This window comes from Octopus sinensis, linkage group LG5 (genome assembly GCF_006345805.1).
Source record: "Octopus sinensis linkage group LG5, ASM634580v1, whole genome shotgun sequence".
Classification (NCBI taxonomy): Eukaryota; Metazoa; Mollusca; class Cephalopoda; order Octopoda; family Octopodidae; genus Octopus; species Octopus sinensis.
The window spans coordinates 116,545,274-116,558,176 of NC_043001.1; the positions used below are offsets into that span (position 1 = coordinate 116,545,274).

The window sequence follows — 12,903 nt, forward strand, 5'->3', positions numbered from 1 at the left end:
CACCATCACACAGAAGCCAACAAGACACTTGCTGCAGAGGCAGAAACATCAATGCATGCCTTTTCGACCAGTTATGCAAAGCTGAATAGAGAATGTGTGAAACCTCAGCTACATCTTCAAATTAACAAAAGGTACATTTAAAAGACACAGCTTCAACTATACTTTATCATTTAGCAATTTTTGTTTTTTATTTCAGTCATTGGACTGTGCCCATGCTGGGGCCTGCCTTGAAGAATTTAGTTAAATTGCCCCCAGTACTTACTTTTAAGTCTGGTACTTATTCTATTGGTCTCTTTTGCTGAACTGCTAAGTTACAGGGATGTAAACAAGCTAACACCATCAAGTGGTGGTGGTGGGTAAATACTGAGACACACATATACATATATGCACATGTATGCACACACACACACACACACACACACACACTTTACACACAAAATGAGCTTCCCTACAGTTTCTGTCAACCAAATTTCCTCAAGGCATAGCTCAGCTTTGGGCTATAGTAGAAGACACTCGCACAAGAATATTAAAAATTATTTTATTATAGTTTACAAATAACACTTTACTTATTTAAGTAGAATTTGGCTAATTTACTACATTAAATACAGAAAAAAGTGACTAATTAGACAAACTTACAAATTAGCTGAACAGTTTTGTACAATAAATTTAAAAGATGAGAACTGCTAAAAGTGAAAAATTAGAAGAACTGGCAGTCTTTGCTGCAATATTTTAAGTAAAAAGTTTCTTATTCTCTACTTTACTAGAAGTAATAGCTTGTCCTATACTTTTACAGGTTTATAATCTTAAGAATATTACTTTCTATGCTCGCATTTTTCCATATAATAATGAATGTTGGTGCACATTGTGAATGTGGTTTTATCTATTGTCGATTTTTACAGGTAAATAAATAAGGTGCAATATGACACGACAAAGATTAAGTTATCTTACCTTTTACATGCTTTTTATATTTGAATATATTTTACGTGAAATGAGACTAAGTATAGAGGACAAACATTGAGTTTACTTGTGAGTCATAGAAACTGAAATTACATAATTACAGGTAAGAAAAGAAAACTTAATTTGATACATTGGTGCAGGTGTGGCTGGGTGATTGTGAAGTTTGCTTCCCACCTATACGATTTTAGGTACAAAGTATCTTCTAAAATATCCTTGTGCCAACCAAAACTTTGTGAGTGAATCTTACAGATGGAAACATGCCAGTGATTCTTGAGGTGTCTTGTCCACAGACAAACAAACAAACATGACTGAAAACAATACCTCTGCCTTCACTAAGGTGGAGGTGATAAAGTTGTGCTATGTACTGTATTCTTTCTTTGTCTTCTTAAGCTAATATGAGCATTTCTCTCATGGTCACAACTGTAGTATAGCTTATTTCTAATAGAACATCCATGTTTAAGTAGGGATAAATATTACTTCTTGGTTTTAATATTGTGTTTCTGTTGCTTATATATATATATATATATACATACATACATACATACATACATATATATATATATATATATATATACATACACACATATATATATACATATATATATACATATATATATATATATATATATATATACACACATATATATATATACATATATATATACATATATATATATATATATATATATACACACATATATATATATACATATATATATATATATATATATATATATATATATATATATACATACATATATATATATATATGTATACATACATACACACACATACATACAGACACACACATGTGCACACACACTGACATGCACACAGGAGTACGTCTATGTTTGCGAGTAAATTATCAAGATATATTTTGAAAGATTATGCATTTGATCTCCAAACGAAACAAAATCAATTACTTCAAAGAGAAGCAGTATAATTCAAAAATATTTTTCTCTTTGTCATTGCAACAACTAACAGCAAAAACCATTCCAGAATGCTGACCAGAGATCAATATTTGGGAATATCATATACAATATTCTCTAGTTTTTCTCTAGTTTTTGTATTCTCTAGTTTTTCAGCAGTAATAAAACACTTCCCGGATATGATCAATATATTTAGGGATAAGAATATATATATCATTTGTTCAGTTTTACACCAGTTTTTCCATACCAGCATGGGTTAGATGAGTATATTAATGAGGCATTCTTTTACACCCAGATGCTACACTCATGGAGTGGTTGGCGTTAGGAAGGGCATCCAGCTGTAGAAACACTGCCAGATCTGACTGGCCTGGTGCAGCCTTCGGGCTTCCCAGACCCCAGTTGAACCGTCCAACCCATGCTAGCATGGAAAGCGGACGCTAAACGATGACGATGATGATGATGATGATGATGCCCTCCCTGCAGTTAACTCTTCCCTGTTTAAGAAATGAGGACTTTCTTGTTTCACACATCTTGGAAGATACTAAGCTAACAGATAACAATGTTACAGCTTCTAACTCACTGATTTTTCAAGAGGTACCAATGTAAACAAACACACACACACACAATAGACATCTATGTGTAGTGACTTCATCCATCAGCTTCAACATATGGAAGGAAGATGTAGAAAAACAGAAGACAAAGTGAAGACTGGTCTCAAGATGCCAAGCCTAACCGAAGATATGACATAGGTGACACAGTTCTAGAGAAAACCTGAACTCTTGAGCAAGAAAATGGTAAAACAGGTGAAATAATAATGACTAGAAGGCTCTTGTTGCACTCCTCCTCTCTCTCCCTGCCTCTCTTTCACTGATTCTCTTTCTACAGATTCACCTCTTTGATACTTCCCCCCTCCCTCTCTCTCTCCCTCCCCCCTCCCTCTCTTTATCACACACCCCTCACTTCCTCAATCCCAAACTTCAATTGCTCATATTATCCAATATAAGATAGGATAGTTCTGAATCTCCCCAACTCAATTCCTTTGATTTATCCTCATGACTCTCTCTCTCTCTCTCTCTCTCTCTCTCTCTCTCTCTCTCTCTCTTCTCTCTTTCTCTCTCTCACTCTCATCTTCATTAACCTCTGACACTACTCTTTCTTTTACATTATTCCCCACTCCTGTTTCTTCTGTCACCCTCTCTCTTCTGCCAGCTTTTCACAATAATAAATCTGTTCCTCCCAACATATTTCAGTTTCTTTTAACATCACAAGCTTAGCTTATGTCATCATCATCCTCTCTTCTTTCTTCTTTCTTTCTCTCTCTCTCCCACAGTCCTGGGGCTCTAAAAATCTTGCAAATTACAAGGCAACTTCACTAGCACTGTAATAATAAAATGTACTCAAAACACTCTGTAAAGCAGTGGATGAATCAATCTGACACAACAAATGGTCAAGAGGACTTCTTAGTCTTTCTGAGAGCTGGACAATTTCTCTAGTGCAAATACATTAAGAAAATACAAGTGGTGGACCCTGGTGGACCCTGGTGGACCCTGGTGGACCCCTCTGTCATAAACAACAGATGAGTGTTATGCAACTTCTTTTTGAACCATTTGCACAAAGAATTTGTTTATAATGATCAAATGTTTGTGCTGTACATTAGCTTACTTCCTCTATCAAATTGACATTGACTGTACATATATACAGTGTGCCACATGTCAAAGTGACCACTGAGCAACAGGAAATGAAATGTTTTGCTCAAGAACACTACGCGCTGCTTAACCTGGGACTGAAAACCATGATCTTGTGACCATAAAGGCAACCTTTGAGCCACTAGGCCACACAGCTTTACTAGAGCTAATACATGCAGTACCCTGTGTAAAGTGGTTAGCATTAGGAAGGGCAACCTGCTGTAGAAACTTTACCAAAAGTGAGACATTTGAACAAGACATTGTTCTTTGAACTATTTAAGAGGGTAATAGCTCACAAAGAGAATTGACGCAGGCAGTGATGACCCATCCAGCCTACCAACATGGAAAGTAGAGTTGAAAATGACGAAGATAAAGCTGCATCCAGATTTGATCCCACTGCCCACGTTTCACTAACTCCTACCACAGCCTTGAGAATAAAATCCAACACTGCTAATTTCTCACTATGTACAATCTTTCAGGTAGATGAATGATTACACATAAAGAGATACTGAGTAATGATAGAGTGAATTAAGGCAGAGTAGAGGGGAAAAACAGATTTACACAGAAAGAGAAGTGTACAGACAGACAGACGGACAGACTGAATTACATAAGTAAGTTACTCTTTTTCTCTTTTTACTCTTTTTACTTGTTTCAGTCATTTGACTGCGGCCATGCTGGAGCACCGCCTTTAATCGAGCAACTCGACCCTGGGACTTATTCTTTTGTAAGCCCAGTACTTATTCTATCGGTCTCTTTTGCCGAACCGCTAAGTAACGGGGACATAAACACACCAGCATCGGTTGTCAAGCAATGCTAGGGGGACAAACACAGACACACAAACACACACACATATATATATATGCATACATACGACGGGCTTCTTTCAGTTTCCGTCTACCAAATCCACTGACAAGGCATTGGTCGGCCCGAGGCTATAGTAGAAGACACTTGCCCAAGGTGCCACGCAGTGGGACTGAACCCAGAACCATGTGGTTGGTAAACAAGCTACTTTCCACACAGCCACTCCTGCACCTATTAACAATCAATGAGAAGAACAGAAGGAAAATAAGCACACATGTTCTTGGAGCATTCTCAAAGTATGTGTGCATGTGTATATATGAATGCATAGTGGAGGTGCAATGGCCCAGTGGTTAGGGCAGCGGACTCGCGGTCATAGGATCGCGGTTTCGATTCCCAGACCGGGCGTTGTGAGTGTTTATTGAGCAAAAACACCTAAAGCTCTACGAGGCTCCGGCAGGGGATGGTGGTGATCCCTGCTGTACTCTTTCACCACAACTTTCTCTCACTCTTACTTCCTGTTTCTAATGTACCTGTATTTCAAAGGGCCGGCCTTGTCACTCTCTGTGTCATGCTGAATATCCCCGAGAACTACGTTAAGGGTACACATGTCTGTGGAGTGCTCAGCCACTTACACGTTAATTTCACGAGCAGGCTGTTCCGTTGATCGGATCAACCGGAACCCTCATCGTCGTAACCAACAGAGTGCTTCCATCATACATGAATGCGTACATACACACATATATTACATACGTACAACCATACATATATTATATTGCATGTCTGCTAACCAACAGATAGAAATAGAGAATAAAGTCTGAGATTATAGAATAGGAAAACATCATTTCAGGTGATTAGGTTTAGTTTAGATTTAGTTCTTTATTTCAATGGTGTATTTAGTTGCTACAAAGAAGACCAATAGTCTGTGATTCTCATTTCACTTTAGCACCATTTCTGAAAATAGCAGGCATTGATTAGGTTTGGTTGAAAGACACTGATCCATATGGTAATGATAGCAAAATTAAACACAGAGATTACTGATCGATGTTTCACATAAAACGAATCATCCGGTTTAGTAAGCAAACTGACCAAGCATCAAAGACAGCATCTTGGAGTTACTTTCAGCTCATCACCTCATCATTGATTAAGATGAAGATGTTATGATGGTAATGTAGTTTCAATGCTGAAATCTGTCCTACCAAGCTATGCAATGATTGGTTCAAAGTTCAGTCACATGTTTTTATGTTATGAATATTGTTCGGCATGCTAAGACAAGACTCTGTCAAGTCTGATCTGAGGCTAAACAACAACAAACACAAAACAAATTAGGGGTGGGATATCTTTTGAACATGTAAGAAGTAGATTAGAAGTGGGGGGACCTTTCCTGTTAGAGAGCCACAGTGAAGTTAATTGCCAGACAAAGGCTGCACTAAAGTAAAGGGTCCATTGGCTGCTATTCTAACTAAACATGTGAGAGTAAGAATGTGAATATGTGTGTGTGTGTGTGTGTGTGTGTGTGTGTGTGTGTGTTGTACCATTTGACAACTTGTGGAGGTTTGTTTACATGCCTGTGACTTAGTAGTTCAGCAAAAACTGAGAATGACAAAATAGACATCAGACTTAAATACTAGGGTTGATTTGATCAACTAAAAGTACCCCTTTGAGATGGTTGCCCCAGTATACCCAAAGTCAAGTGACTGAAACAAGTTAAAGAATATACCACACCAATATGCAATGGAATATATTACATCAATATACAAATATCCACATGCATCTATGAATGTATAGTGTGTGTGTGTGAGTGAGAGAGAGAGAGAGAGAGAGAGAGTGTGTGTGTGTGTGTGTGTGTGTGTGTGTGTGTGTCAGTGAGGGGCTGCAAAATTAGCAAGACAAAGGGTGGTGCCTATGATATTTTGATCCATTTAGGTTGCTTACCTTTATGTCGGGTCAACTTCACCTTTCCTTTCTTTTTAAGGTCAATAAAATTAGCAGCAAACAAAATAGAAGGATTGATATAATGTAAATAAGGTCCTTGAAGGCAATGCTCTAGAATCACCAATGCTTAATGACTAACCAGTAAATAAAAAAAAATAAAATGAAATAATGTCCTCGCTGGAAATCAAAACTGGATCAGAGAGAGAGAGAGAGAACATGCAATAATGATTCTTGTACAATAATTATACTGTTGATGTCAATTAGTTTATTAAATATACATGAAGCTGTTTGATACGACAACTGAGTGAGTTACACATGGAATACTTAATGTAATCCTTTGATTCAGATGTTGAGGGCTGCATCCACTCATGTAAGGAATAATGTTGATGGTGGTGGTGGTGGTGGTTGTGGCAATATTGGTGGTGATGGTGACAATGACAACAGTGGTGAGGGCAATTGTGGTGATGGTGGTAGTGGTGGATGTGATGATGGTGGTGGTGGGTTAGTGATGATTATCATATTCCCATCAATGGTTACATGTAATTAGAACAATAACAATAAGGATATTGATTTTTAATTACAGGGGAATGGCTTCAGACTTAAAATAGAAATGAGACTGTGTCACAAGCATGCCTTGCCCAATGACATGAAAGTCAAAAGAACAGCTTACAATTGAAAATTACAAGTAGACACACTAAGAGTTTATGGTTACTCTTAAGGACATTGACAATGCATGTGTGTGTGTGTGTGTATGTAACACTATGCAAATGGCAGTCAGAAGCTGAGATTTGAGGACACTTAGCTGCTGCTTCTTGAAAGTCATGCAACAGGATAAAGGCCTCTAACTTTATTGGCTCAAGTATATAAATATATGAACTATATTTTGTGTGTGCGTGTTTTCACTTTTCAATTTTTTTAAAATGCGCTTGAATTTTTTTTTTTAAATTGCATTTCACACTTATGCAAAATTGTATTTTACACCAATAATGACAAATATTTTTTTTCAAATAGATAATACAAAAACAACAACAAAGTCCTGTCCAACCCATGCCAGCATGGACAACAGATGTTAAATGATGATGATGAATCCAATAATCTTTTCTACTCTAAGCACAAGGCCTGAAATTTTTTGAGGGGAGACGGTCAGTCGATTAGATCAGCCCCAGTATGCAACTGGTATTTAATTTATTAACCCTGAAAGGATGAAAGGCAGAGTCGACCTCGGCAAAATTTGAACTCAGAACATAAAGACAGATGAAATACTGCTAAACATTTCACCCAGCATGCTAGCGTTTCTGCCAGCTCACCACCTATGATGAATCCCATAATAAAACAAAGTACTCACGTTCAAATCTCTCCAGGTCCTCCTCGGTATATGATCTCCGATTTACAGCTGGAGTTCCTAGTCGTGTTCGATATCTACTGTACAGTTCCTTCTGACCAATGAGCTCTGCTTTGTCATGTAGCATATCTAATAGGCTACTGTTTTTATCAGTAGTCAATGGCTGATCAGTGTTACAAAAACCTGTGAGGAAAAGAATATTGTTAATATAAAGACAGCTTTAAACCACACACAAATGTATGTGCATATATAAATCTATCTCTTTAGACACACACACTTTGATGTAATAATAGCCAATAAAATGTAGGTCAATTTCTCAATGATTGGTCAATTTCTCAATGATTGGTCAATTTCTCCATTCATACATTACATTGTATAAAGCGAGGAGAAACAAGAGTAATGGAAATATACAGAAGCAACTTAACCCCTTCGTTACCAACCCGGCTGAAACCGGCTCTGGCTCTGAGTACAAACGTCTTGTTTTCATAAGTTTTGAATTAAAATCTTCCATCAAACCTTAGTCACAATTTATATTCCTAACACTAGCTGAATGATAACCAAGTTATTTTACTAAATCCTTTGTTATATTTAAAATAAATTGAAAGAACCACAGAGCATCTCAAAATAAATACAGTAACAAAAGGGTTAACATATGAAGTGAAGTATGAATGCTTAGTGGCAGGCAACGAGTGAAAACATGTAGCAGACACTCACACACACGCACACACGCACGCACGCACACACACACCCAGAAAAACAGAGAGGGAGGTGGAATGGAAGGAGGACAGGAAGTGGGGTCATGAAAAATGGGAGGATAGGAGGAAGAGTGGGAGGAAGAAGAATGCAGAGAAGGGAGAAAGAGGAGGGTAGGAAGAAGAAGAGGAAGAATGGGGGAGGAAAGGGGATGGGAGGGTGGGTGGAGGAGTAAATGATGAGCAGTTATGGGAGGTTTATACAAAGAAAATTTGTTTCATTTAAATTTAATTTCAAGGTAATTAAATATTTTTCCTTTGAATATTAATATTCCTTTTGTCATTGTGTATAAGTTTCAAGAAATTTGATAAAAGACAAATTATTAGTGAGTAAATATGCTATATTTCTTGATATTACTTATTCATTGAATTAATGTGATAGTGGTTGAGTATTCCACAAATCTGTGTACTTTTAAAGTAATTCTGAAGCAGAATCTGTATGTGTAATGAAGCTGAACCTTTGAATCTCAAGTGCAATCCATTCAATGGGCTTCTGCACAGTTTCCATCGAAGTTCACTCACTAAGTATGGCTCAATCTGGGGCCATGAGATTGAAACTGAAACCATGCTTGCATGAGTCAGATGGAATTTGTTGGGGTATATTCTCTACAGCTGGATACATTTCCTGTTGCTAACCCTCACCTGTTTCCAAGTAAGATAATATTTCCCCATGGCCAGATATGTTTTTCATGAAAGAGTATGATGATGATGATGATGATGATGCTCATTTACAACCATCACATGTTATCTAAAGAAGGGTATACACAAACACATACATATACACAATGGGCTTCTATCAGTTTCCCTTTGCCAAATCCATTCACGAGGCTTTGGGCACCTGCTCAAGGGGCTACACAGTAAATCTATATAGTTGGGAAGCAAGTTTGTTAACCACAGCCACACCTGTGACTATGTTTATATAAATTGTACTTTATAATACAGTGGGTAACATCATCATCATCATCATCATCATCGTTTAACGTCCGTTCTCCATGCTAGCATGGGTTGGACGGTTCGACCGGGGATCTGGGAAGCCAGAAGGCTGCACCAGGCTCCAGTCTTATCTGGTAATGTTTCTACAGCTGGATGCCCTTCCTAACGCCAACCACTCCGTGAGTGTAGTGGGTGCTTTTTACGTGCCACCTGCACAGGTGCCAGGCGAGGCTGGCAACGGCCACGGTCGGATTGGTGTATTTTATGTGCCACCGGCATGGAAGCCAGTCGAGGCGGTGCTGTCAGATAGTGCTTTTTACGTACCACCAGACCAGGGATCCTGGCTGGTTCAATTCGATTTCGATTTCGCTTGCCCCAACATGTCTTCGCAAGCAAAGGGGGTTGGCATGGGTGCCTGTCGTACGGTCGGATTGGTGTATTTTACGTCCCACCGGCACAGAAGCCAGTGGAGGCGGCGCTGGCATCGGCCACGAGTCGGATAGTGCTTTTTACGTACCACCAGACCAGGGATCCTGGCTGGTTCAATTCGATCTCGATTTCGCTTGCCCCAACATGTCTTCGCAAACAAAGGGGGTTGGCATGGGTGCCTGTCGTACGGGCGGATTGGTGTATTTTACGTGCCACCGGCACGGAAGCCAGTGGAGGCGGCGCTGGCATCGGCCACGAGTCGGATAGAGCTTTTTACGTACCACCAGACCAGGGATCCTGGCTGGTTCAATTCGATCTCGATTTCGCTTGCCCCAACATGTCTTCGCAAACAAAGGGGGTTGGCATGGGTGCCTGTCGTACGGGCGGATTGGTGTATTTTACGTGCCACCGGCACGGAAGCCAGTGGAGGCGCTGGCATCGGCCACGAGTCGGATAGTGCTTTTTACGTACCACCAGACCAGGGATCCTGGCTGGTTCAATTCGATTTCGATTTTAACATCTCCATATTAAAGGCCAATCACCATGACAAAAAAGGAAGAAAGTATACCGGGTGTCTAAAAGAACCAGCCAGTAACTCTCATTCAATAAGTGGCAGTGAAAATGTGTCAGTAACAAAGATGTTGAAAGCAAAAAAATTTAACACATCAAGGAATAAAGGAAAAATGAATTGAACAGTTTTGTGTGTTTTAAATGGCTAAAATAGCTCTTTCATGATATAGTAGCCTCAGTTTTAGCACAAGGTTATTGTACCAAGTCACTTGCCAAACAACTACAGTTCAGAATTTACATTGATCTGACTAGGACTTCAGCTTTCATCAGTTATAGCTTAATGAAGTGGTTGAATGGTTAAATACATCATTAAGCGTAAAGCTGGAATTCTAGTTAAAACAATATCATCAATGTATTTCACTTAATGTTTAGAGTCCTACCATCAACAAATGTTTTGTTGTTTTCCAACAACTTGAACCATAATACCAAATAGCATTCACGTACAGACACACGTGTATATAAAAAAATACAAATGGCTATATTTCAATAAAACAAGCCTTTGGCTTTTCCTATCCAAAAGGGGTTTTCAACCTGATATTTACAAGCCATTATTTATTGCTTTATGTGTGTGATTCAAGATATTCTCAAAATAGAATTAATTCACATTCTCTTGAAAGGTTATTTAGTTCTTAATGACATCACACATGCACATACACACATACACACACACATATGTATACATTTATATATATCTATAATACATAAAAAGTCAGCTTGAATTTTGCTTGCTTGCAGTGTTACCCAGCCAAACTGGCACATAATGGAAAAATAGTATGAATTAAGTACCCGCTTTTGCATTGCTTTAGCCTTCAAATGATGCCACCCCGCTGGCTAGGCCCGAGCCGACTGGAGCTTTGTGATTGAATTCGGCAGGTGGGAGTTGCTGCCATGTGTGTATATGTGTGCGTGTAGCTGCTCAGTGCCTCTCCGAAAGAGAGAGAGGGATATATGTGTCTTTTTGGCTGTGTATATATGTATATATATACATACAGGTGCACACACATTATATATATATATATACACACACAATAGGATGCTGAAAAGTTCCTGGCTTTAAGGGTATCGCAAAAGGCCCTGCAATAAGTGTGTGAATCTGAGAGGGAAATATGTGAAATAAAATCATAATTCGCTGATCCTCCTGGCATTTACCCAAAGCCAGGAACTTTTCAACAGCCCTTGTATATATATTCATATATACTCTTCTTTCCAGAACCTCTTCCTTTCAAAATCCATCCCTTACTTTCAATGTCTCCCTTTCCCATACATACACATACATAACTATACCATAGCCATTACTTGGAAATGAGTGTTATGTGGTAGCATGTACCATACTGTCACTGAAAATTTTAGGTGTCTTTGGAGTTGTAAGAAGAAATGGATAACTTCTCACTCCTCCCAACTTGACTCAGCAGAACGTCTAAGATGGAACGGCATAAGAAGGAGGAAGGGCTGCACCAACATTCAGTTGGTACTCCCTTCTGTTGAGTAAGCATGGAGTGGCAATAATGAAGTGCTTTACTCAATGATATAATGTACTAACCAGACCATGAATTGAAACCACATCTTTCTGATCAGGAGCTCCACGTTATGAACACTAGGTCACACACCCTTACACACATATACACACAAATACACATACATGAATTATATACAAGTGTGTGTGTATGTATGTATGTGTATTTGTGTGTTTGTGTGTGTGTATGTGTGTGTGTATCTGTGAGTATGTATGTGTGTGTATGTGTGTGTATGTGTGTGTGTGTGTGTATGTGTGTGTATGTGTGTGTATGTGTATGTATGTGTGTGTATGTGTGTGTATGTGTGTGTATTTGTGTGAGTATGTATGTGTGTGTATGTGTGTGTGTATGTGTGTGTGTATGTGTGTGTGTATGTGTGTGTATGTATGTGTGTGTATGTGTGTGTGTATCTGTGTGTGTGTTTGTGTGTGTATGTATGCGTGTGTGTGTGTGTGTGTGTGTGTGTGTGTGTGTGTGTGTGTGCTCGCACTTGCATATTTGAAATACTTTTCTCTTTATCATTTCATAAATGTACAGATTCTCGTTCTTCATCATCCCTACCTCACCCATCTCCCCTACCTCACCCATCTCCCCTATCTCCAAAGTATTTCCAATTTCACTGGTTACAAGCAGTGACTGGTAGAGATAGGACACTGCGATTGTTATGATTACACAAGGTAAATAAGGATGTGCTGTGTTAGCAGGTAAATATAAGTCGGAAATATAGAAAAAATTTTTTTTATCTATTTAAGCAGGTTAACTTAGGAAATAAGGATCTCAAAATATCTCCTGAGATGAATATTTAACTCGTCACATATAAATTGGATTAAGAATATATGTTGCTATTCGTAAAGTATAGATCATTGGTAGTGTGGCCGTACACACACATACATGTGTGTGTGTATAACACATACATATACACATATAGATATATACACAACAGAATCAGATTCAAAAGACCCTTTAGCATTAAAATGATATATAGAAAATTTACTTTTTTTTTTGTTAGTATCTAATTTTATACATTTGTAAGACTATCTTTTGTATGTTTCAAAAGGA

The 12,903-nt window shown here is 38.4% G+C and overlaps 1 protein-coding gene across 2 annotated transcripts in view; it reads right to left on the reverse strand.

Moving 5' to 3' along the window:
- Positions 1-12,903, reverse strand: part of LOC115211592 (FYVE, RhoGEF and PH domain-containing protein 2) — a 531,041-nt gene that overhangs the window by 407,591 nt on the left and 110,547 nt on the right. For both annotated transcript variants that reach the window (XM_036503008.1, XM_029780160.2), the window contains one exon: positions 7,650-7,829. In XM_036503008.1, coding sequence (XP_036358901.1) covers positions 7,650-7,829 — 180 coding nt within the window. The remainder of the gene's footprint in view (positions 1-7,649; positions 7,830-12,903) is intronic.